At 42.6% G+C, this 24,046-nt stretch overlaps 2 protein-coding genes across 12 annotated transcripts in view; one reads left to right on the top strand and one right to left on the bottom strand.

Moving 5' to 3' along the window:
* Window positions 1-3,884, bottom strand: part of DEPDC5 (DEP domain containing 5, GATOR1 subcomplex subunit) — a 42,852-nt gene extending 38,968 nt beyond the window's left edge. For 4 of the 8 annotated variants that reach the window (XM_071445590.1, XM_071445591.1, XM_071445589.1 and 1 more), the window contains exons 1-6: window positions 3,570-3,877; window positions 2,864-2,981; window positions 2,100-2,187; window positions 1,387-1,433; window positions 968-1,053; window positions 84-167 (exon numbers count right to left, since the gene is read on the bottom strand). In XM_071445590.1, the coding sequence (XP_071301691.1) occupies window positions 84-167; window positions 968-1,053; window positions 1,387-1,433; window positions 2,100-2,187; window positions 2,864-2,921 (363 nt within the window). In that variant the 5' untranslated portion in view covers window positions 2,922-2,981; window positions 3,570-3,877. Of the gene's footprint in view, window positions 1-83; window positions 168-967; window positions 1,054-1,386; window positions 1,434-2,099; window positions 2,188-2,863; window positions 2,982-3,569 lie in introns of all 8 variants that reach the window. The other 4 variants (XR_011682007.1, XM_071445594.1, XM_071445593.1 and 1 more) reach the window with 4 other exon arrangements.
* An 82-nt stretch (window positions 3,885-3,966) lies between these two features.
* PRR14L (proline rich 14 like) lies at window positions 3,967-24,040 on the top strand. 4 transcript variants are annotated; one of them, XM_071445584.1, is made up of 9 exons: window positions 3,967-4,092; window positions 5,292-5,784; window positions 6,853-6,934; window positions 8,163-14,490; window positions 17,454-17,522; window positions 18,279-18,447; window positions 18,732-18,838; window positions 19,776-19,847; window positions 20,452-24,040. In XM_071445584.1, the coding sequence occupies exons 2-9, from the start codon at window positions 5,335-5,337 to the stop codon at window positions 20,726-20,728; spliced, it is 7,554 nt and encodes a 2,517-aa protein (XP_071301685.1). In that variant the 5' UTR covers window positions 3,967-4,092; window positions 5,292-5,334; the 3' UTR covers window positions 20,729-24,040. The 4 variants fall into 4 exon arrangements, with proteins under 4 accessions (XP_071301685.1, XP_071301688.1, XP_071301687.1 ...); XM_071445587.1 differs by lacking the exons at window positions 18,732-18,838; window positions 19,776-19,847; window positions 20,452-24,040 and having other exon boundaries at window positions 8,163-8,228; window positions 18,279-18,418; XM_071445586.1 differs by lacking the exons at window positions 3,967-4,092; window positions 5,292-5,784; window positions 6,853-6,934; window positions 8,163-14,490 and adding an exon at window positions 14,501-14,796.
* The last annotated feature ends 6 nt before the right edge of the window (window positions 24,041-24,046 follow it).

The raw sequence follows: 24,046 nt of genomic DNA, 5'->3' as shown, positions 1-24,046 counted from the left end.
GCAAAGCACTTCTTTTCTTTCTCAGCAAGCAAAAGATAAGGGTTCATCACCTGCACCCTGCCCAAGGGCAGCAGGGGCCTTACCAAACTCTTCTTCAGCCTCCACATATCCCCACGGCCAATGTACTGATCTTTAAATGTCAGCTCCACCAAGTCCAAGGTCACCTCCTGGGAAATGGATGAAAAACACTGCTCAGATTTTAGTGGGTGTTTGTTTTTAGGTAGGGCACACCAATCAGTTCATTAAATAACCAAATGTTACAAGAGTGGCCATTCAAAAGCAAGTCAATGTCCCTAAAACTGCAAGATAAAGGGGAAGCCCATACAAATAAATAACAAAGTTGTGCATGTACCTCAACTACTGTGAGCTGCAATCATTGCTCAGTGTGATCAGAAAAAGCCCAAGGAATGAATCTGTACTGTAAGTCTAGTGCAGATTGGAAGCTGAAATAAATTATTGCCATTGTTGATGACATTAAGGAAACCTCATTTCCTGCAGACTTTTGTGTTGTGCAGAATGTAAGTTCTGACTGTAGCTCTTTAAATAGTTGGAACATTTACAGGAAATGCTTCTCTGTAAGAGGCTCTGTGGTACCAAATAATGCAAATCCAGGCCATGGCTCTTCTTTTGACAAGGCTACTTTCTGCTTTTCTTTATTGTTCCTGGTTCTCGTGAATTTCTGAAATTTAAATATATGTGAAAATATCTACATTTCTCCCAAGCTCTGTTGAAGCAGAATCATAGAGTTCAAAAAGAGAACATAGATTGTAGGGAGAGAAGAGACACATAACAAACTAACAAATAATTCAAAAGCCTAAGGCTCACTTTCTTAGAGAAGAAGAGTAAATAGCTTTCAACAAAAACTAAAAGCCTTTTTTCCCCCCAGACTACTGTAGATGCAAAGTCACAGGGCTGTAACTTGAGTCAAGTGATGGAATGGATGGAAACAAGTGGCAAAAGCACAGACCTTGGGGTCAACAACGTTGACATGGACATCCTGGTACGGCCGCAGGCGGAACACCTGTGCCACTGTCTGGTCCACACTTATGGTTTCTGCCAGGGAACAAGAAAGGACAGCAGAGAAGTCAATGTCACCAACAGGTTCCAAGTGGTTTACAGGCACAAAACCAGCACAGTCAGACTGCCATGAAACACAGATTTCAGGCCAAAATGCCAGGTTTGCTTAAACCATACTCATGTTACCCAAACAAAGGCAGATTTAGAACTAACTGCCCCTTTTCTGTTAAAATTCTAATCCTCCCCTTGCCAAACAGACAAAGCATTGATTTTCATATGAAATTAAATACACATGCTAGCCAGTCACAGGTACAGCCCAGCCATGTTACCCTTCCTATAATTTTACTTTGCATAAGTCTCAAGTTTTACCTTTCTGCAGATCTTCCTTAAGTGACTTCACTTGGAGAAGCAGGGGACTAGCATGGAGAAGAGAAAAAAGGTAGAAAAGTTGAGATACCAACAGTCTCTGCTAAATCACACACAAAACTATTTAGTAACATGGACTACAGGATAAGCTAAAAAGAAATATTAATATTTTCTAGAAAGCTTCATACACCATCCTCTCCACCTGTCTCTCTGTCTTGCTCCTTACACTCTCCATAATTATGAGGCATTCTTGAGGTAAAGATGAAACTACAAATGGGAAACCAGGTCACACAAAACCTCTCAGATCCTCACACAAGTGTACTGCTGCCTTTCAGACAGAGGCTGAAGGATGAACAGGTTCATACAACAAGGCCACACAATTTTAATTTTGACTAGGATATACTGTAGGATAGGAGAATAATCCTTGGGTAACAGCAGATCTAGGAAGAGGATACAGACATTGTCAATTCTATATTCAGGTGCTACTTGGCCTACAGAAGATCAGCAAACTAACACCAAACACAAAGAATTGCATCAATTTTAAGGAAGCACTCTTGTTAAAGTTAACCTCTTTACTTCTCTTTAGGCAGAAAAAAATCATGGCAGCATCCTGAAGCTGTTATGTCAGCCCTAGAAGCCTTTCACTTGAGAAAGCACTACACATGAACAGATCCTTTCAGTGTTCAACCTCACTGATATCAGCAAAGAGAATTCACCTGTATTCATCATTGGGATGTGCAATTTCCACAACATCTCCCAGCTTGATTTGAAGAAATACTTTAGGATTCACCACCAGTTCATCATCTACAAGACAGAAATGAATGAGGGCAGTGAACACAGACACCTGCATGTTTGCCTACAACAGCTCAGCATACATAAATATTCCAAACCAAGATGAACACATTAGCAAAATGCTTTCTATTCCCCACATGACAGGGTCCCCACCCAGCCACTCCTGCAGGCATAAACAACTCAACAGAACTTCCACAAAAGAAGTGCTCACAAAAGACTGTGTCTTATTTAGGCAACCAGAATCATCTTCTGTACTTTTCATATAACAAACACCAGCAGGAAAGTAGACAACTATAGAATCTCAACAAGATTTATCAATGTGTAAGTCTAGAAACAGCAATCCAATCAGTGGCACTGTTATTAGTGCTCAGAAACACATCTATGTGCAGTCATAAGTCACTGGCATATATGCCACTCATTAGGGTGACTAGAAACACCAGATCAGTAGAAAAGTATTGCAACAAAAAGGAGGAAGAAAAAATAAAGCAATTTTTTTAGATACAATCTTGGTCTCTCCCAACAAACGTGCATTTATTTTGCTGTATCCTGTTATCAGAAAGAGCCTTTCAGACTCTGGCTGGAAATACTGCTTCTTACATTTTCACTCTTTTACAATTGCAATTTTACAATAAAACAATTGCTTTCAATTGAGTATTGGTCTCACTGTTATGAGCAAGGAGATACTGACCACTGCCTCCAAACCCCTTCTTATGGATGACGAGCTTGTACACCTTGTTGGTTCTCATCTTGAGCTCCAGTTCCTCTCAGACGCTTCGAGCCAAGACGGTTAAAGGCATCTTGCATATCTAACATAGAAAGGAAAGCAAACACAGATCTCTTGTCAATGCAGAACCATTGTTTACGTTCTGCACGTGAACACAGCGCGTTGTCCCGGCCGATTTCACCGCAGCGCGGCAGAGCTGCGCCCAGCACAGGAGAGTGCGGAGCAGCTACAGGTACAGGCACAAGGAGAGAGGGACTAAAAGCGTGCTTTTATAATAGATTAAAGGGTTGAGCTTGCAGAAGTGCTTTACAGAAAGTCAATTACCGAGCTAGAGAGTCATGGTGGGGGAAAAAGCCCGGTATAACTAAAATTTGTTAAAATAAAGTCTGTAACTTGGAAGTGGTGCGGGTCTGGAAAGCAGCGCCGCTTGGTGCTGCGAGGCGGCAGATCCGCACCGAGGGCGCCTCAAAGAGCAGGGCCGGAGGGGAGAGCAAACAAAGCCAAGCGGTTCCAGTCCGCTGCCGTGCCTACAGTGAGGAAACAGCCATGGAACCGTGCGTCCATTCGGCCGCTCGCTTACAGGGAAGGAGAAGCGCATCGAGACACCCGAGCACCTGCCCGGAGCAGCGGCAAGGGCCGGTTGGGCACAGGGGCCCGCCAGGGTCCTTACCCGCACGGGAGGCAGTAGCGCAGAGCGAGCAGCGCGGCGGCTCCGGCAGAGCCCCGGGGGAAGGACACCGGGGAGAACGGCGCAGTCAGGGCGCGAAGGAAGCCCGGACACCTCAACGCTCCGTGCCGCTCACAGCCCGGGGCAGCGCGGCAGTGCCGCGGCAGTGCCACAGCAGAGCAGAGCGCGGCGCAGTCCCGGCCCTGCTCGCGGAGTGCCCAACGCGGGGCCCGGCCCTGCCCTGCCGGTGCCGTCCCGCGGGTACCGCGCGGCACTTCCGCGTCCGGGGCCGCGCGCCACGTGACACCCGCGCCGCCATCGTGGGAAGGAGCGGGGGACACGCCCACCGCGGGGGCGGGACGGACCCGGCCCGGTGAGGGGCGGGGCGGGCGCTGCCGGAGGCGGGGCCACAGCCGCGGCTGCCGGTTCCGTGCGCGGGCCCGCCCCGGATGCGGAAGTGATGCGCGCGGGGCGGGGCGCGGCGCGGCGGGCGCGCTCAGCGGGGCCGGCGGCCGCCGCCGCTCAGGTAACGGCAGCGGGCGGGGCGCGGGGTGCGCCGGGCGGGCCCCGCCTCCTGCGCGCGCCGCCGCCCGCCGGGAGTTGGAGCGGGCCCGAGTGGGCGGCGCGGGCCCTGCTCAGCCCGGGCGCGGGGGAGACACCGGCGGTTGTGTAATTACCGAGAGCGGCGATCTCCGGTGCGCCGCCGCAGCTGCGGACCCTCGGCTCTGGCCGGGGCTGCTGCCGCGGAGAAGGAGCGGGGCTCGGGGGCGGCTCTGTCGGCGCTGCGGCGGCGCTCGGAACAAAGGGTTGCCCCCGGTTCCGGCGCGGCTGGGCTCGGGCGGCACCGCCGGGACGGTGATGCTCTCCCGGGACCAGTGGCCTCCCGTGTTCCCGGGAGGCTGGTGCGAGTTTCCCCGGTGTCTGTACCGGCTGCTAGAGAAGCACAGACCAGCGCTCGGTGATAAGCCCGAGTTTTGTTAAACTGAGTCACTGGGGCTCCTCGAAAGGCCTGGCTTAGCCCGCTCCTGTCCGTGAGCCTCCGGGAGCGATTGACGGCGGCGTTTGCACGGCGGGGTTGTCCCGGTGCCGATAGCAGCGGTGCAGCTCAGCCGGAGCTCCTGTCCCGTGCTCACAAAGCCGCTGCCCGTGTTCGGTTCCGGGCCGAAGCGGATCCGGAGCGGGGCTGTGTCCGGGCACAAGGCACCTCTGCGCTGTGGGACAGCACAAAATGACAGGCACAGGCTGGTGGTTGATGGCTTAGGCAGTGTTCGTTTGTGGTACAGAATGTGAAGAAAACTTGGAGCTTTTTTCCAAAGACTAGAAACTCATGAAAGTCCCAGGAAATCCAACAATGCTTTGGTTCTAGTGAAGGAGGAGGATGTCGGATACAAACCCCTCTTCTCAGGTTATTCAGAAGATGTGGTTAAATCTGCAGGGAGATGTGTGAATGTGGAAATGAGGCTTGGGACTATCTATTTGGCTTTACTCTCTTTATTTGTTCATGAAGCATTTCCTTAGATACTCAAATCTTCCTCAGCTCCTTTCTTAAAGACATATTTGGAAGTATCTTTCTTAAACACATATACTTGAATCTTGAGGAATTAAGCTTTTCATTTTAACCTAGTCCAGAAGCTGGATTTCAGTGATCCTTGAGGGTCCCTTCCAGCTCAGGGTTTTCTGTGGTTAATCCAATGTACATTGATTTAACGTTGCTTTTATTTTTAGGATAAACTGAAAAGCTCAGGGCAACTGATCTTCAACAGCCCTGATGCTCTCATCTGGGGTGGAGTCTCTCCTTGATTCTTCTGTGTCTGCTGTAATAGAGGAGTTGTACACTGGGCTGCCAGAGAGCATCTCCAGGCACCTCATGGCAGGGCCGGGGCCCAGCCTGGGCCTGGATGCACAGTCTGATGGGCCAGTGCCTGTGCTGGCACACAGGGATGGGCCGTGGGCTTCTGCCATAGGAAACTTCTGCCACAAGACACAGGATCTGGGTGATGTGCTCCAGGTGATTTCCCATGGGCCAGCAGAACCCTTTCCTGAAGAATTACGACAGGCTGGAGACATTGCAGAGGATGAAAAAAGCAGAAAAAGACGCTTTAGGAAAGTAGACTGTTCTGGTGATGGGTACCAGAAAGAAGATGAAGAGGCACAAGGTGCTGAGGACCATCATGCTGAATGTTGTCCTTTAACTCTGGGGGAAAGCTGGTCAGAACAAGTAAGTGAATGCAGAAATGAATCCCTGTGTGATAATTTGAATTTATGGTTAGAGTCACTAGGCAGTGGGTTTAGCAATGGGTTTCCTCGTTCTTTTTTTGTGTCCTCCAATATAGAATCATAAAATGGTTTGGGTGGGAAGAGGACCTGGAAGGTCACCTTGTTCCAGCCCCCTGCCATGGGCAGGGACACCTTCCACTAGACCAGGTTGCTCAGAGCCCCCTCCAGCCCGGCCTTGGGCACATCCAGGGGGGTGTGTGTGTGTCAGTACCTGGATTGTTGTGGGTGAAAAATTAGACAATAATTCAGTAGACCAGCAGTATTTTAAAATACCAGTGTTTTCACTTGCTTAAATACTGCTGGAATGGTGTAAGGCAGATATGTAACAGAAAAAGGTGCACAGCTGAGTGTTTTACCTTAATTATTGGGTGTTGCATAATTTTGTGTGTTTAATTCCAGATTTTGATATCTGTTTGATGTATTTGACTTCTTAAAAAATGGATTTATCTCTTCTGTGAAATTAAAATTATTAAATTCTTTTTAGTCATTCAGTTTTCAAGATGAATTTTCCTATATTTCTAACTGCAGGTAGTTTGGTTGTGGGATCTGGTTTGGTGGTTTTGCTGGCAGATCTAGGTCACCTGTTCCTGGGTTTGTGCCCAAGGAATAGTAGAAGCCAAGTTCCAATAGAGACACACATCTTCCCAGGAGTCTAGTGGCAGTGTGAACTAGACTTGGACACTGGATTACTCTTCTCATTCCAATTTTCAACAATTTGCATTTTAAGCCCTGTACTTACATTTTAGCTGCCACATCACAAGATGTCATTGCTGCTAAATACAGCAATGTTTTGGGGAGACATCCTTAGTGCTTGTGTGAAGCCCTTGCAAGGCAAGGCTGCCTCTGGCCAAGGCTGATGTGTCTGGAGGTTCCTTAGTGAATTTCTTGTTCTGAACTAACCCAGCTGAGCAGATGCAGTCCCTGAGACATGACACACCTCAGAAAATCGAACCATTTTTCTATCTAACCATAAATAACCATGTCTGACCATATTTCTGTCCTGTTTCAGGAGGACCCTCACGTAAATGAGCAAGAGGCAAAGTCTTTGAGAACCTATTGCACTGAAATTGCAGGATCTCTGAGGAGCACAGGTACATTTTAGCTGTACATCTCCATCCAGCCCCTGCTTCTCTCCCAGTTATTGCTGATTTAAAACAGATGAGTGATTGTGGGATGGCTCATTTAGAAAGTATCACCCTGTGTAATTATAACACTATCAAAACCTAATGCTTTACTTTCTCCTGGCAGGGTATGTACTTGCCTCAAGACCTTTTCTGTAGAAGATGTGTTTTAGTTATTTGTTTCCAAAGGAGAAGAGATTGTTAATAGCAGATTTTTGCATTTCCTTTTGTTTCAAAGATGGAGGTATGAGAGCAGTAATAACATATATATATACAAAGTATTACTCATTCATTTTTGAGTGTTCTAAAAAATACAATTAAAAGTGTAGAATCCAAAGAAAGAGGATAGCTAAAGTAATTATTAATTTCATTATAATTCCTCCATAATTTTCTAGCTCTTTGGTCACTTTGCCTGAATCTAGTACTTATTTTCTTTTTCCCCCCCTGCTGTCTTTACCTAAATTTGTATTTAGCTGATGAATGCCATCTAGTCTTGTTGCTTGCTAGGAAACAGGGAAAAGATCTGCAGAAGTCTGAGTAAATATGTTCCCTGTAAAGTTTTGAGTATGAAGATATTCTACAGTAACTGTAATTTTTTTAATTAGCACCTTCTTTGTGAAGTGTCAATTAGCACCTTCTTTGTGAAGTTTCTTTTACAGAAGAAACTTTATGGATAATCCAAGTTGCTTGGGCAGATGAGATATGTCTTGTTTTCCTGTGGATGAGTTACTGACAGACATGTTTCCTAGGAAGAAAAAATGGAAAAGGCCACACAATTCCAGCCTATTTCTAGGCTGGAGCAGATCAAGTCCCAGCCTATGTTGAATTTTGATGTTACAAATAAGCATTATTTTAATGTTGGCCATGGCTTCCTGTGTGTTAAGTTACAGGATCTGCATTCACCTAGCTTGATATTAGAGGAATCTGAAACGTGCAGGACTTGGAATGCTTGCTGCTCATGGAAATGTCTGTATTGAAAAGGATTGATTTTGTTACCTTAGCTTTGTGGTGGAATTGTTTGCTGTTTCCTCTAAAGACTTGTACTAAAATTGATAGCATCAATTCTCACTTGTAAGAACATTTGGTAACCAACACTGCACGGAGTGTTGTGTACAACAACAAAAGGTACTTAATGAGCTGAATGCCTTCTAAATTTAGCTTATGGTTCTGAGTGCTTTCTTTTTTTTTTCTTATGCAGAAGAAAACCAAGCAAATGTTCAGGTGACAGCTGAAACTCTGCCAAAGCTCACTGAAGAAGTACAAGGTATGAAGGCTGATGGGACTAGGATATTTAGTAAAGCAGGATACAGCAATGACAGAGTGAGTACAGGTCTTCCACCTGAGGGCAGTCAATGCCCAGACATAGCCACAGTCATGGCCAGAGCTGGGGTTTCAGAAACCAGCATCTTAGGTTTTTTAGAGCCTTTAAAAGTCATGGACATTGGAGCAGCTGCAGATCATCCACAAAAAACAAGTGACTATAGTGGGTCAGAAGCCCGTGCTGCCATGCCATTGAGAACAGGGGGGAATGGTGTATCTGTTTTGGAGGTTAGAGAAGAAAAGTTACCCAGACAAAATCCTCTTAATGAATTCAGTACATCATTTGCTAATTGCCAGACTTGTCAGCAGGATGAAGAAAATGATGCTTATGACTTCTTTAAGGGTCCTGTACCTGAACAAAATGAACCTCACGAGTTGTTCTCAGCAGAAAGCTGTAGAACACTCTCCACACCAAGGTCTGACGTTTTATGTCCAGTTCTGAAAAGCGTCTGCAATCTGGACTTTGGAAATATGCCACCAGAAGGCAGTTCTGCAGTTCACAGAATTATCAGTGAAACCCCCCAGAAGTACCTTCCCCAAAACATCAAACACCACACTCTTTATGATCATGGAACTGGGTTTTTAACAAGCCAAACCTCCACATCTGTACCACTGGAGCAGATCTCAGTGGTAAGGAAAAAAGGATTATCTAGTGCAAAAACTGATCGTAGGGAATTAAGTGCTGCTATAGGAAAATCCTACAGCTCTGAATCTGAAGAAGCAGCTGAAGTCTGGAGAAAAATTGCTGTGGGAGATAATGTTGAAATTTGTCGCTGGCCTGAAGCTCAAAAGGCTGCTAATTCTGAGCAGTGTCATTCTCCAGTTTTTAGTTCTGTTGCTTCATCTCCTGAGGAGTTCTCAAAAGAAAAATTTAAAATATTCCTGTCAGAAAGTGATAAGTTGAAAAAGGACCAGTGGCAATTCTCTGTCAGTGACCCATGCAAGAATGATACAAAAGAAAATAGTTTGTGGGTGGAAACAAGTAACGTTGCTTCCCATGAAACCGGGCAGAGAGACATAGGCTTTTATAGTACTGCCAATAAAATCCCTCCTCTCAGTAACCACAGCTGTCTTCATCTTGGTACCAAGCTAGAAAAAGACTCACCCAAGGCACAACTGCTTGAAAAGGAATCTGAGAGCAATAAAACATCAGAAGAGTTGGCTGGTGGTTTAGCTGGAGCTGCAAAAGCTGATAGTAATGACTGCTTATCCACTGGGAAGAAAACAAATTTGTTTTATACACTAAATGTAACTCTACCTCCTGTTTTACAAAAATCAAGAGAACCTCATTGTAATGAGTGTCTTCCTTGTACTAATAATGAAGTTTCATGCAGGGACAAGGCTTGGGATAATTGGTCTAGAAAAGAATTAATTGGTGCTTCTGGAACACCAGCAGAACAAGTTGCTGAAGTTTTGCTTCATAAAGACAAATTCAAGTCTTCTGTAAATTCCATGACTTTTGATAACCCTAATACAGCAAGCAGAGTATCCCAAATGAATATAAAATCTTCTGCAGGAAATACAGAGAGAGTGATCACTGGTTTAAAAAATGAACATTGTCACACATGGCTTTGTAATAACAAGAGTATAAAAAACCAGTGTACAGCTGCCAGCACTTCCTGTATTTTATCAGGGAGTACATGTGTGGATGAAGTTTTCCTGAAGAGTCAGTCTTTTGGTGTTGAAGTTGATAAGACTGAAGAAAAGGATAATTTGGAAGGAGTGTCTTCATCAGGGTATAACAGTAAGGAGGCAATGATCTTTCCAAAAGCACACACCCCTTTGGCACGTGGATCTCTTCTTTGTGAACATGACTGGGGCAACAGAGGTAGAGCTCTGCATGGGACAAATTATATTCCCACAGGAAAAACCATGTTTTGCTCAGCATATACTGCAGAGAAGTCTGCTGCTACCTTGGCAAGAGATGAGGTTTCAAATAAGAATATGGAAGTTGTGGAACAATTTGATCTTTACAAAGCAATGGGCAGTGAAATTGTTTGTGACAGAGATGAGGCAAAAGAACACATTGGCATGTGTGCTTCCCAGACAGATGAGTTTGATAAAACAAGAGCTGTGGATTCCCCAAATGCTCCTGAAGGCAATCAGAGAAATAGGACTAATGAACAGCTGTTGGTCAGATATTTGAACAAAAACACCCGTGCTCATAATTTTGGATTTTACAACTCTCTGCTAGGCCCATGGAAGAGAGAACATGAGCAGGAAGAAATGCCACTGCTCACAGCTGATCCCTCTGAGTGTAGCCCTTCAACCTGTGCTCCACAGCCAGCACTGGACAATGTGAATGTTCCAACACAACATGCTGGCCAAACACAGGAGACCCTTTGTCCCTTGGGAAATCAGTGTCATCCCTGTCACACTGAGTCTGATGTCCCAGTGCTGGGCAGTGAGCAACATTTAGAAAGTTTAACCACCCAACCCAGCACTGGCTCACAAAGCATAACCGGTTCTGTGGAAAGAGACAAAACTGACCCTAATCACAGGGAAGAGGTTCTGCTAAAAACAGCTGCTGACCTGCCTCTGTTGGACCATAAACGTGCAAGAGAAGCCAGGTTTAAAGGAGCTGTACAAGAGAATGTCATGGGATTGGACTCTTTAATTGGTGTGAAAAATGAAGATTCTTCAGGATCCATGGACTCCATCAGTGATCTAATTGAAGAGGAGACAATCAGACTACAAGAACATGAGAACAGATGTGAAAGAAACAATAAAGGAGCACTTGAAGAAAACTTTTCTGATGACAAAGCACAGTGCTCACAGCAGGCTCGTTTTATCCAATGTGCAAAAGAGAAAGCAGAGCTGGTGTTTGCAGGAAACAAAATGCAGCAATCTTTGCCAAAGATAAAGTGGTTGGTGGAGAACCAGGAAAATACAATTAGTGCTCCATTTCTGCCCATTTCATCAATTCATGGGAGTCTTTCACACAAGCCAGAAAATAGGAATCTGCTTTCAGATACAGAAAACAGAGAAAGTCTGAGTATAAATCCGATCTTAAATAACTCTCACCCACAGTTTACTATTGAGCCTGGTAAAGAAACTGATGCTCAAAGGGGCGTTGGTCCATCTCATTTTGGAAAGTTTGACATCCAAGAATCTTGTGTTGAGACTCAGAGAGATTCAGAAACTGTGTCAGCCCTGAACTCCCACATCTCTCTGCCTGAGAAAGAAAAGCTGTGTATGTCACTCATGAGTACACAAAGAGATAATTGTGATTCATCTTCTGCTGAAGTTTTTAGCAAAGATACTTCAATGACAAAAATCCTTTCTGTAACAATTTCTGTTAAGAAAAAATCCAGCAATATTGAGGCTCCATCTTCAGGGAATGAATCAGCAGCTGGCTCTCTGAATGGTGCCAAAAGCTCAAGAGTTTGTGCCCACAGCAAAGCAAGTCTGAAAGGTGAGGGGCTTTGCATGCCAGCTGGGAAAGACATGGACATGAGCTCACCAGAAAGTCCTCCTGGTCAAGAGAAGTTTAAGAATACAGATAAGCCAGAAAATATAAATGTGCTGTCAGATACAGAAAACAGAGAAAGTCTGAGTGTAACTCCTATCTTAAATAACTCTTGCCCCCAGTTAACTTTTGAGCCTGGTAAAGAAACTGATGATCAAAGGGGTATTTGTGCATCCCATTCTGAAAAGTTTGACCTCCAGAAAACTACTAAGACTTGGGTGGATTCAGAATCTGTGTCAGCTCTGAACTCCCACATCTCTCTGCCTGAGCAAGAAAAGCTGTGTATGTCACCTGAGAATACACAAAGAGATATTTCATCTGCAGACAAAAAAATTAACAAAGATACTTCAATGACAAAAATTCTTTCTGTAAAAATTTCTGTTAAGAAAAAATCCAGCAATATTGAGGCTCCATCTTCAGGGAATGAATCAGCAGCAGGCTCTCTGAATGGTGCCAAAAGCTCAAGAGTTTGTGCCCACAGCAAAGAAAGTCTGAAAGGTGAGGGGCTTTGCACCACAACTGTGAAAGACATGGACATGAGCTCACCAGAAAGTCCTCCTGGTCAAGAGAAATTTAAGAATACCTGTGTACAGGAGATGACAGTAACAGAGGTAGCCCCTAGAGGAAGGTTGCCCAAAGATTGTTCATGGGCCTTGTTGGAAGATTCTAAAGATTCTGGTAGCAAAATAGTCCCCCTCAGGACTGAGAATTATGGAAAGGTTTTGGAAGAAATCCCAAGATCCAAACTAAATAATCTTTCAAAAGAAAGACAAAATGATCCAAAGCTCCCAAACTCAGCAGGTACTGGTGTACTTCCAGAAACTGTGCGTGACTGTGAGGCTGGAGCTGTATCTGCCACAGAGGCTGCCCCAGAAGTGCAGGATGATGCAACGCCCACATTTTCTCCACCTCTGAGCACACTATCAGAGAGTTGCAAAGAACCATCCCCAAACTGTGTGGTTTGCAGTGAAGTGTGTGTGCCTTACAAATTAAATGCACAGAGCAAAGATAATGTAAAGGAAGTAACAGAAAGCCAGGAAAAAATACCAGCCGGTGCAGTTTGCAAGGAAAATGGGGCTTTATGTTCAGAGAGACTTGATCAAATAGAGGAACGTCAAGTATTTATACAGAAGAAGTATGGAAAGATGGAAGCACATCAGTTGGGCAAGGCACAACAAGAACAGAAGTTAGAACATCAGGAGAAAGCAAAAATCATACTGCAACCAAGTATGTTGCACAGTTCTGAACTCTTATGCAGCTCTTCAGCTGAGTTGATGACATCTAGAAGTACCAGGTTTGGAGGTGCTTCAGAGGGGATTGTTGCTGTAAGAGGCAGTGAAAGTAAACTATGTAGCACTTTACAAGAAGTTAAAAGGCCAAAGATTACCACAGATTTTATTAGTTCACAGTTTTTGAAGACTCAGGATTCAGAAATGGAAAACCTGAACCTTAATTTAGGATATGATGGGATCCCTGGTGCCTTTGGAACTACAAATAAACGAAGAGGAACTACAAATAAACTAAGAGGACCTCTTCCATTAAAAATACAACCTGGAAGGACATGCAAAAAAGTTCCCAATTTCTATCAGCTAAAATCCGTAAGAAAAATGAAAACAATGAAAAGTTCCCCTGTCTCTGAGATTCCCCTGGAAATATTCCCTAAACAGGAAAACCCGCTTCTGGAATCTTTGTACTTTCCATGTAAACCACCGACAGTGGAAAAGGAAACAGCCATGAGATTTGTGCATATGCCAAGGCAGAGGGCCAAGAGATGCAGTTTGTTGAACAGCTTGAAATTTAGAAAATGTACCAAAGAACCAGCATTGTTGAGCAAGTTGTCTGCAATGGCCAGCAAGCTCCTGGCCCCTGCCAAAAGCAGCCGTAATTTAGAACCCCTGCCATATTCTTCTGAAATTCTTCCAGTGGGTGACAGGTACAGCCAATGTAGATCTAAAAATCTCTTGGAAGCCTTTTCTTGCATTAACAGGAACGTACACTCACGCTGGGCTGACAGCTGGTGCACCAAGATGTTCAGCTTTCAGCCTTTGGCACTTTATCCTGTAGAAACTACCAAAATACTTTCTTCAGACTTAAGCCACGAGCCTCCAGCCTCTTTCTTGGACACCTCAGTTTTCCCAGTTTCTTTTCACATCAAATTGGACTCCAGTCCTGTGACAGACCTCAGAGGGATTACATCCCAGCACTCTGTACATCACAGCCCAGTTTTCAGAGAAACGCCAGCACCAGCTTCAAAGTGGACTTTGTCTTTTCTCCTTTCTCAGAGCTGTTCAGATACAACAGCTTTCCAGGAAGATTCCTGTGTAAATAATGATCTCCATTCCTCTCACTCCACAACAAACCCCAGGACTGTTGCTGTTCATCCTGACCCTGGAAGAAACACTGTAGCTGGAAGAAGAGGAGGTTGTTCCACGCTCGGCCTTCACACAGTGTTAGCACTTTCTTCCCCTGGATGTTACAGGATTTGGACCAGAAGAAGAAACTTAACCAGCCATATTCCTACCATCCAGAGACTGTTTATATCCCAGCTGGCCCAGGGTTTGAAAGGGGCCAGGCTGCCAAGGTGTGTGTCCGATGGCCTGGTGTCCTCCCTGCCGTACTCCCTGGGCAGGGTGTTGTCCATATGGAGTCAGCACGGTCCCGCTGTCTGTCCTTCCGAAATCACTCCTCTCCTTTCCAATCACTGCAAGTGGCAGCCAAGTGTGGCCATCGAGAACAGGTAAAACCCATCACCTTATTTCTGAGATTAAATGTGTGCAGGGTGTATTCTTGCTCCTTTTTGGGAGGGAGAGGGTGATGGCAGCTTGCACTGGAGGGTCAATTTCTCCTCTTCCAGATCTACACATTCTGCTCCAGGAATGGCTCAACGTGGAAGATCCTTTCTTACAGAACAGTCTTTTAGCTGAATTTAAATATATTTGCCTTCGCTTCTTTAATACTATCCTGTTTTGGCAGAATGGCTAACTCTATTTTCTTCTCCCTTGCAAAATATACACACCATGCATCAGAGTATATAATGCAAAAGGTGAGCTACTTCATTAGGTCTATTCAGAGTGACTGCAGAGGAACTGGATTTCTGAGGTAGGAAAGTTTTTTTCAGAGGTCTGAGCCACAAATACCCCTTGGAACCACTGTAAAATGCTCAATATCAGGTCAGGAAGAATTGTAAAGGGCGGGGGGTGTCATTCAGTAACATTTTTAATTGTATTCCATGACCATTCTATGTTAATTGAAACCTCTTTGTGCATGCTATGGCTTTTCATACGTGATGTTGGCACAAGCAAATGCAGCTCCAGTTAATATTGGTAATGAATTTTTCTCTGTGTGTCAATCTTGTTACAAGTGGGAAGAGGACTGAAATCGACCTTGCAAATTTAATTTTACTTTGCTATGAGCATTTAAGATCATTTTGCTTATAAAAAGAATGAAAGAAGTTCCTAGATCTGTTCCAGGATTTTTGCATGCCCTTGAGCAAAGATTTTGCCCTTTATCCCTCAGTAACATAGGACAGTTCAGTCCCTGATTTTGTCACCTTGCAATTCCTGGGCAGAGAGCTTCATGAGCACTCTACCAAAGTCTATTTAATTAATTGGTTTGATTAGTGTGGCAGTCTGTGGAGAGCTGTTGAATTTAGCCTGTGTCACAGATTAACACAGGTGTAACCAAAAATCTTGCCAGATAACAAATGCTGCACTTTGCTTTGTATCAGTGGGTAACATACCTAAAAATTTATCACTTTTTAGTATAAATTCTAATGTCTGCCAAAAGTGTGAGTGAGCTTGTGAAAGCACTGCTCCATTCTGGAGCTGTCTGCACTAAAAGAATTAAGTTGAATAATGGCATAGAGACAATTTTTGCAGCACATTCTATGGGACTTACTTCCATTTTCATTCCATACTCTGAAAGTGATCATACCACTTAAGTACAGTTTGAGCACTAAACTTAAAAAGAACACATTGTTAAAAACAAAAAAAACCATCTTTTTAAAATGTATTTGTGTGTATAAGGTGAATTAATTGTTTTGTGTTGCTGAAGCATGCTCTCCTTGCACTGGGAGATCAGAACTTGGGGTTTTCCCACATCCCTAAGTGTGCAGGCTCCTCAGCAGCTCAGGACAGCACATCCAGTCAGCTCATGTGTAAGAGGATTTCATTCCCCATGTAAGGAGTCATTGGAAAAGTGCTTTGCTATGAGTGGTGATCTTCTTCCCAAAGAGAGAGTATTCAAATCAAACATCTTCAAGTGAAAAACAATCCAGAGTTAAATACCCTAAAACTCAATTTGTTTTTTTTCCTCCAAAATGCCTTACAGCAATGTGTATGAGGCAGACATAAATCTGTCCCACTCAGATGTTTGGTACATAAATATTAGAGGTATGTTTGGTGCAGTATAAAAGCCTTTTCAGCTCCCACTATGACAGAAATTCTTGCCTGTTTTAAGATAATTAAAAATCAGAAAAATCACAAAGTTCCCTGCGGGCCATTTTAATCTGGAAAAGATTTGTCCTCTTTAAAATATTTCACTCACAATTCGTGTTCTTGATAACCAGGAGAACAAGGAACTAAAGTAGTTGCCCTACCTAACTTCCACTGTTCCTTCCACTGTCAATAATAAAAGCATTCTTTCAGTGAAGTTTTTTTCTAATTAATGCTTATTTGAATTAAAAATTTCTAAAGTGATTTCCTTCTGTCCTTGTAATTTTGTATTATTATTGCATAAAGCAATAAGCTCTGTCTCTAACAGAGAGAGCTCTGCTGCACTATGGATACAGGTTGCAGTAACTGGAATAATGAGTGGAATGTTGAAACAAAATGTTACAGTTCTGCCATAAGTGATAAACACAATAACTGGGTCTCTCTGACCTCTTTATGTGTAGTCAGACTTCCCTGTGCCTCCAGCATGGCTGGTTTTCATTTCCCTTGTAGAACTCCAGTCTGGCTGTAACTTCTTTGCTTTAGAACAGTCAAGTGCATTTCACTGCTGGTTAGAGAGAACAGCAAATGCAAGATTTGCTGTTGAATGTAGTAAAAAGCTGTCCTGAGTGATTTCCTGCTGTTAACAATTTGGGCACAAAAATAAAGCTTAATATCAAAGGACTTAGAGCTGCCTTGCTGACTTTTATGCCACAGAATTCTGGTCATTACCAGCCCTTATGGAAAGGCCTTTGGTTATTCCAATCCAGTTAAGGGTATTGCAGGCTGTGGGAGTCAGAGACAACAGGGAATTAATGTAATGGAAGTACTTCCTTTTACCTGTTACTGTTGCCATTATGCACTATTTTCTTTAGTAACCAAGTCCTTCAAGGTTTTTGGTTACTTAAATTGTAAAAACTTGAGGTTTTTAATAAGGAAAATAGACTTTCATAGAAAGAATTACAATTTTCAGATTTCAAATAATTATGACTTTTAATATTACTGTCTCACTCCCTTTCTGTGCCTTTATTTCCTTTTCTCATTAATACCATTTTTAAAGGAAAGCAGGACAGTTTCCCTAACAATGAAATTTAGTTATCTAAACAGATGTGGCTTTCTTTTGTATCATTTTAGTCTTTCATTCTCATTCCTGATAAGAGCATCTTGTCTTACAATCCAGTTTATACTAATAATTTTTCCCTCATCTTTTTATAGTGTAGCCCTAATTTCTGTCTGTCTTGTTTTGTTTTTTCATTCCTCTTTGACCCAGCTGTGCCATGTTACCACACTCACCTGTCCAGAGCATGGGAGCCCTGCAGACTGCAGGCCATGTGACACAGTGAGTATCTGGGGTGTTGGTATTTATCCTGAGTAGTGGGACCATAACCTTCCTCAGAAAGCCATTGTAATGTCATTTTGGCTTTCAGCTTTCTGATTAGGAAGTGGGTGAGGAATGCTGACTGGGTGATGAAATGGAGGAGTGCAGGGGCAGTTATGCAAACACCACATAGAACAGTGCACAGAACAGTTCTGTTACTTTCAACCATGTTGTGCCACTTCTTATGAAATGAATATATGAGACTATAGAAGTTTGACTCCTTACTTGGATAGGAATTTGACTCCTTACTTGGATAGAAGTCCTTTCTGCCTTAGCAACTGGATGCTAGGTGCTGAAACTTCTTTCTATTCCTTCCAAGTGTAGGGATGGCAGGTGTCACAGCTATATTTTATCTGTAAACAAAAAGTGTGATTAATAGTTGTGTCAAGGAAATTTGCTGGCAGAAAAGGAGGATTGATCCCTTTCTGTCAGTTCATATAGAGTTGTATACTCTTTAGCTGAATGAAAAAGAAAAGAGTGGGTTTTAAAGGACATGTTCAAATACTCTGGCAGTTTATTGGTTTCAGTATCAATGTGGGGTGCAGCAGGTTTGGCTGTATGTGTGTAGCAGAGTTCACTTACTTGGGCCATTTCTGTGAATTGTGTTGGGTTTTTGTGCCCATATTGCAATTTAGGAACATCTCCTGAGAGCATGGAATAGTGTTGCATTATCAGCTGGGTATCAGTCTACACATGTTCCCTTTTTCTCTGTTACAGTCTGGAAACTTCATTCCCTCCTCCATTCCCAAAGCCTCACACACTTCCAGAGCCATTGCCATCTCCCCCCAGGCTTTCAGCATCTGAGCTCCACATCCCTGCCCTTGATGAAGCAGATGCTTCTGTTCCAGCCTGTCTGAGATCCCAAGATGACACAGAACTGAAAAAAGTGAGTTCATTTTATATTTTAGATCTCTCAGACTCTTGGTTCTCCAGAAGCTGGAGCTGCTGCTGGTGGATATTATCAAGTAACTGTTTAAAGATGAGGAGAGAAAACAGGGTGCAGGTCCTACTCTGTGCTGCTGCTTGCTTTGATTCAAGCAGAAAGAAGGTGGCAAACCAGAGAGGAATGTTTATTCTATAGATTATGCATATTCAGAATAAAAGGGAATTCTGTTGACTAGTATGGTTTTAATTTCTTTGATTTTAACTTTTCCATCTTTCTTTCTTAAGACTGAGCCAGAGAAGAGGCCAAAGAAAGTCTCACAGATCCGAATCAGGAAAACTGTTCCTAAGCCAGACCCCAACCTTACTCCAATGGGACTACCCAAACCAAAAAGGTGAGCAGGGCCTCTGAAATGGACTCAAAGCATTTGAGTGGAATCATTTCAATGAATGCTTCTCTTACCACACTATTTTATACAGCCCCTGTTGAGTGACATCTGATGTTGATTTCCTTTACAAGAAATGATTGACACAGCTCTGTCTTCTGGATCAAAACTACTGACTGGAGTTTAGGCAAAATGTGAAAAAGCAAGCTGCAATGCAATAATTTTTCTAAAGAAGAAAGAAGTTTTATTGATCAAGTGAAAATCAGTCAACCTGCAGTGCACAGTGAGATGCAATTATCTGTTAGGAAGTTCTGTTGATGCAAATTGTGCTGGAGTTTTTCAGTTTCTTTGTTTGGGATATGATCTCAGGGAAGCATTAGCTCAGTGAAAGAGTGGGGAATCACAGTTCCAGATGTTGATCAAGTTTTCCAATCAATCATGCAGTGTGCCTGCCAGTGATCCTGGTCAGATTAGTCATATTTCATCTGGTTTGACTTCTGTCCTAAACACAGGCACCACCTTTGACAAAGGAATGCATTTCTTCAGAGATCAGCTTGGAAACTGTCAGTAACTAAAACCAGTCTCAAGAGATGAAGCATTAATCTGTTAAACTGTAAGACTCCTTCTCAGCTTTCACAAAAAGGTGAAGGAGATTTCCCCTTTTGAGCATCATTATTTCAAAGCATCACAGAATGCTGGAAGGAATATTGATCTCTGCAGAAAGGGCAAGTCTTGACACCACCCTTATGAAACACTGTATGACTTCATGTACTTAATGAGCTCATCTTTCATTCCTCCTGGTCCCCAGTTACTTAAAGCATAATTAGTTAGCATTTAATTTAGGCACAGAATGCAAACAGTACTTGTTTCTTGTAAATCTGCTTGCTGTCAAGAGAGGTTGTTTTGGGATTCTTCTTTCTAGATTGATTTGTCATTACTTTTTCAGGCTTAAGAAGAAAGAATTTAGTTTAGAAGAAATTTACACAAACAAGAACTATAAGTCCCCTCCTCCTGCCAGGTTGGTTCTCCTTCCTAAATGTAAATTAATTGGTGGGGGGGGAGATAAAAGGTGTATGAAAGCTGAGAGGGAGATATATTCCTATAATTGGTCTACTTTAAACTGCTAGAGAAAATTAATTTGAAAATAGTGTATTTTACTGTTTGGATTTGAAAAAGTGAAATAGAATATGAACTAAGAATTTGCAGCTGGTTAAGTATGGATTTATATATTTTTTCACTATCCATTCGTTCCAGTCTCCATCAAAGTGCAGTACTTACTTCCAAAATTCAAAGGGAATTACATGTTCTTTAAAATACTAACAATCATGGCCTGTTATCAAATGTTCAAACTTATTTATTCTGTAAAATTAAGATTCTGTAATTGTGCTTTAGAACTGAAATACAAAGAGATTCTACCCAAATGTCTGTGCATCAATAACAACTCAGCTGGCAGTAATGTGCATTGTAGGAGGTGCAGATAGCATTACAAGAGGTGTGGAGGGGCTGTAAAAATCTAAAAGTTAGAAGTTGTTTACCTGGGTTATAAAATCCCCCAGTCTCCCTGTCAGTGTAAGGTGGCTGCTGCTAAGCTTTTCATGATTTCTGTTCTTTTTTTTTCCCAGGAGCTTGGAAACAATCTTTGAGGAGCCCAAGGAGAAAAATGGACACTTGATCTCTGTCAGCCAGCAAAAGAGAAAGCGGATCCTGGAGTTTCAGGACTTCACTCTTCCCCGGAAAAGGAAGACACGAGGCAAAATCAAAGCAGTGGGGAGCTTCACCCGAGCTAAAAGGGCTGCACTGCAGAGTGCAGAGCTGGATGTTCTTCTGAGTCAGAAGCTAATGGACCTTGAAGCCTTTTTTGCAGAGCAGGTTGAGCAGGAGCAGGCCTCCAGCATCTGAGGGAGCCCCTTAGCTGGAAATGGTCCAGTCAGCTTCTCTAGTGTTTTTTAATTGGGAGAAATTACTGACTTCTTCATACCTTACTCTGCCACTGCTCTAACATCTGATAATCAGTTCTTGGCTGTGACCCTCTTTAAGGTGCTATTTTTTTTTTAAATGCTGTTGGAGGGATTTTTTAAGTCCCTGTTTGAGTGTAATACAGCCATGTGAAATTTACCCTTCCTTTCTCAACCTCTGGAAATTACTGCTTATATTTAATTAATTATGTTTATGTATCTTTTGGGGGTAGAGTAGGAGTGTCAGGGAGGAAGTAGTGCACCTTCAGTGATGCTAGAACTCTGTACTCCAGATCATTTGCACATTTGAGTCTGCTATTGTTACTGTAATGGCTATTTTTAACAAGCTGACAAAAGAGATATGGTGTTTGATAAAGAAAAATTCTACCAAGCACATTCTTGATAAACCACTAACGTTTTGATAATTAAAAGTAGCTGTCTAGGTTATCATTCAATTGTTTCTTCCTTCTGTTAACTTAGAAGGTTCCTTCTAAGAATCTTTGCCCTTCCTGGCTCCAGGCAGCAAAAGCCCCACATAATTAGACATTAAATATCTTGCACTTTGTATATGCTTCTTTTAACACAATTCAACTCAAAAAAGGTAATGTTTTAAGGAAAAATGGTGCCCAGTACTATTTTTTCCCAAATAGAAGATTTTTTACTTACTTGGCTGATGCCAACTTCTTCTCCAGAGGAAAAGGTAATTGGTCCATGAGGGTGTTAAGCTGCAGGATACACAGGCAGAGATTTTTATTTAATTGAGCTGAGCTGCTGCATGCAGGGAAGACCAGCAAAATCTTGGATACTTGTTTTAAAGTTATTTTAATTCCATTCATACTAACTTGATTTTAATGTCAACAAGAAGGAGTTTTTTTTACCATTTTAGATTTACAATTCCTGTAGCTCATAATTAGATATTCTCTGTACAGCACTGTTGTCCATTACAGCCAGTGCTGTACAAAGAGCCTCTGAGAATGTGACCTTGTTTTGTTATGCAAGGCCATATGAATTATCTGATGCAGCACTGGGCAATTTCTCAGCTCCACCTTTGGGAGGAAGAGAGCTCCCTTCTGGCATAACTTCTGTTAAACTGAACTTGAAGCATAATTCCAATGCTAGCTGCTGTTCAGGTAATTTCTGTCCCTTAGTGCCTAGAGAAGTTATTCAGGCAAAGCTGTTGTTGCTGGGATGCTCAAATTTAATTAATCTGTTCTTTCTTTCACTTGTCACTTGAACTTGCACTTTCTTATTTATCTACCCATATAATAGAGTTTCTATTTACCTTCAAATGGAGCAAATATCTAGTGGGTGGGTATTTTTATAAAGTCCCAATATAAATGCAGGGCTGCAAATACCATCATTATCTTCTGTTGCTCTACCACTTCTGTTACTGACCAAACAGAAAACTAAATGTTACCAAGCAATCTGTTCAATTGCAGAGCTTTGAGAGTAGAGAAATGGAAGAGAATTATTACACTGTGTGTGCCTGAGACTTGAAAGAAATCTAATCTGGGTTTGTTTTGCCCCCAGCTTATGTGCTGGGATTTGTAGAAGTTTATATTCTTGTTTTGAAGACTAATTATCTTTAATCAGGAAGATTGAAGAAAAGAGAGGAGTGCACACTTAGAGTAGTAGTGTTTGGAGTTTGAGGGTAAAATAACAAGGCAAACTTTGAACATATTGACATAGTATTTTTCTGGTTAACTTACTGGGCTGTTGTAGAACATTCTAATTGATTCTCTTTATTTTTGTAAAAAGAAATCCCTAAAAAACAAAGATCAACTGCCTCCTAAAAATGTTTGAAAGTTTCCCTATGTTGGCTTATTAGCCCAATTATTGACTAGTTGGAAGTGGTAGCCAGAGTCAGAGATATATTTTTATGGATTTATGCTATAGAATGGGATTGTTACAGAGCATTCATTCACCTTCTATTAATATGGGAGGCTTCCAGTGACACAATTAACTGGAACCTTAGTGGGGCTTTCAAGGAAATAAAGATTGGGGTGGGGGGAAGAGACGGGTCCAGGAGAAGTTCAGATCTCTAATGTGCTTCAAAACATGGAATGTGTTGAGTCTTTTCCTTTGGGTTATGTTGGGCTTTGTTTAGGGTGGGGTTTTTTACTTTCTTCCCTGTTCTCTCTTGTTTCTGATTGCATTGAAATAAGATTTATGAACTTTTTTCCTACAAGCTACAGTGGAGAGAGCAAAGAAAACACTCAAATACTCTTCAGTTTACAGAAATTGGAGGAGTTACAAAATGATGTTGCAGTTGTTTAGCTTCTCCCAGACCTCAGTTTGTGGAAACCCAAACCCACAGCATTATTCTCTTTTGGTTTAGTGTTTGTATGACAATGTAAGCTAGTGGAGACCAAGCATCTCTTCCCCTCCCCAGCATACAGGTGTCAGTCCTGCTCATGCACTTTTTTGTTTTTTCCTTTCCCACCTCTGTTTCTGTTTACAGCCCTCATGGAACAGCCATGTTCCTTGTGGCTGCTGCTTGTACACTGGGAGTGATGACTGGGCAAAAGCTGAGCATTTCCATTCTGAGCTGCTTCTGTCACAGCTAATTAAAAGAAAAAGTGTAGAGGATTCATCTTTTGGGGTCATGCAGACATCCCTAGCAGTAGGATATGGACACTTGCCTTTTCATGAAGGTGACCCACTCCAGTGGGGATGTTTTTGTATCACCATGGAAAGTACATCACAAACTGATGGCCAGAACAGCTTGAGAAGGATTGCAAAGCTTTTGCCGTGTCCTGTCTCTTAGTAGAGCCAAGCAGCTCTTTGCTAAATTTGCTGATTGTCAGAGATAGAAAGATCACTTTCAAAAAAAAAAAAAAAAAAAGGAAGAAAAAACTCATTGTTTTCATCATGCTATGACTGGGGCAGTCAATGCTCCTTAATGTATGTACAGCATTTGCCTGGCTGGCTTGTGTCTGCATACATTTGAGTTCCTGTGCTTGCTGGATATGATTCCTGCAAGCAATTCTCATCCATTGTATTTTATTTCAGGTGGGCCTTTGGTATATTATGTTCCAGGTGCTTTTCTAGACTATGGATAGTAACTGTGGATTAAAAGTCTGTATGATGCTATCAAGGTAACAAATAGCTCAATGAGAATTTGTACATTTGTGCCATTAGCCTCCATCATGCTCTTGGCATTTTGTTTCTGTTCAATATTGTGTGAATCTAAAATTTTACTGTTTCTTTTGTGTGTGTTTTTAATTTATGGAAATAAATTTTTCTGAGAACTTTTCAGGTT

This window comes from Agelaius tricolor, unplaced genomic scaffold (genome assembly GCF_023055355.1).
Source record: "Agelaius tricolor isolate 1412-34295 unplaced genomic scaffold, bAgeTri1.0.p SCAF_20, whole genome shotgun sequence".
NCBI lineage: Eukaryota > Metazoa > Chordata > Aves > Passeriformes > Icteridae > Agelaius > Agelaius tricolor.
Note: the sequence above shows the minus strand (reverse complement) of the source record. Positions and strands in the feature narration are given on the sequence as shown.

Coding starts and splice junctions, on each gene's coding strand:
- PRR14L (XM_071445584.1), top strand. CDS start 5,335: ATGCTCTCATCTGGGGTGGAGTCTCTCCTTGATTCTTCTGTGTCTGCT. Junction 17,523..18,278: donor ACTGCAGGCCATGTGACACA/GTGAGTATCTGG, acceptor TCTCTGTTACAG/TCTGGAAACTTCATTCCCTC. Junction 19,848..20,451: donor AAGTCCCCTCCTCCTGCCAG/GTTGGTTCTCCT, acceptor TTTTTTTCCCAG/GAGCTTGGAAACAATCTTTG.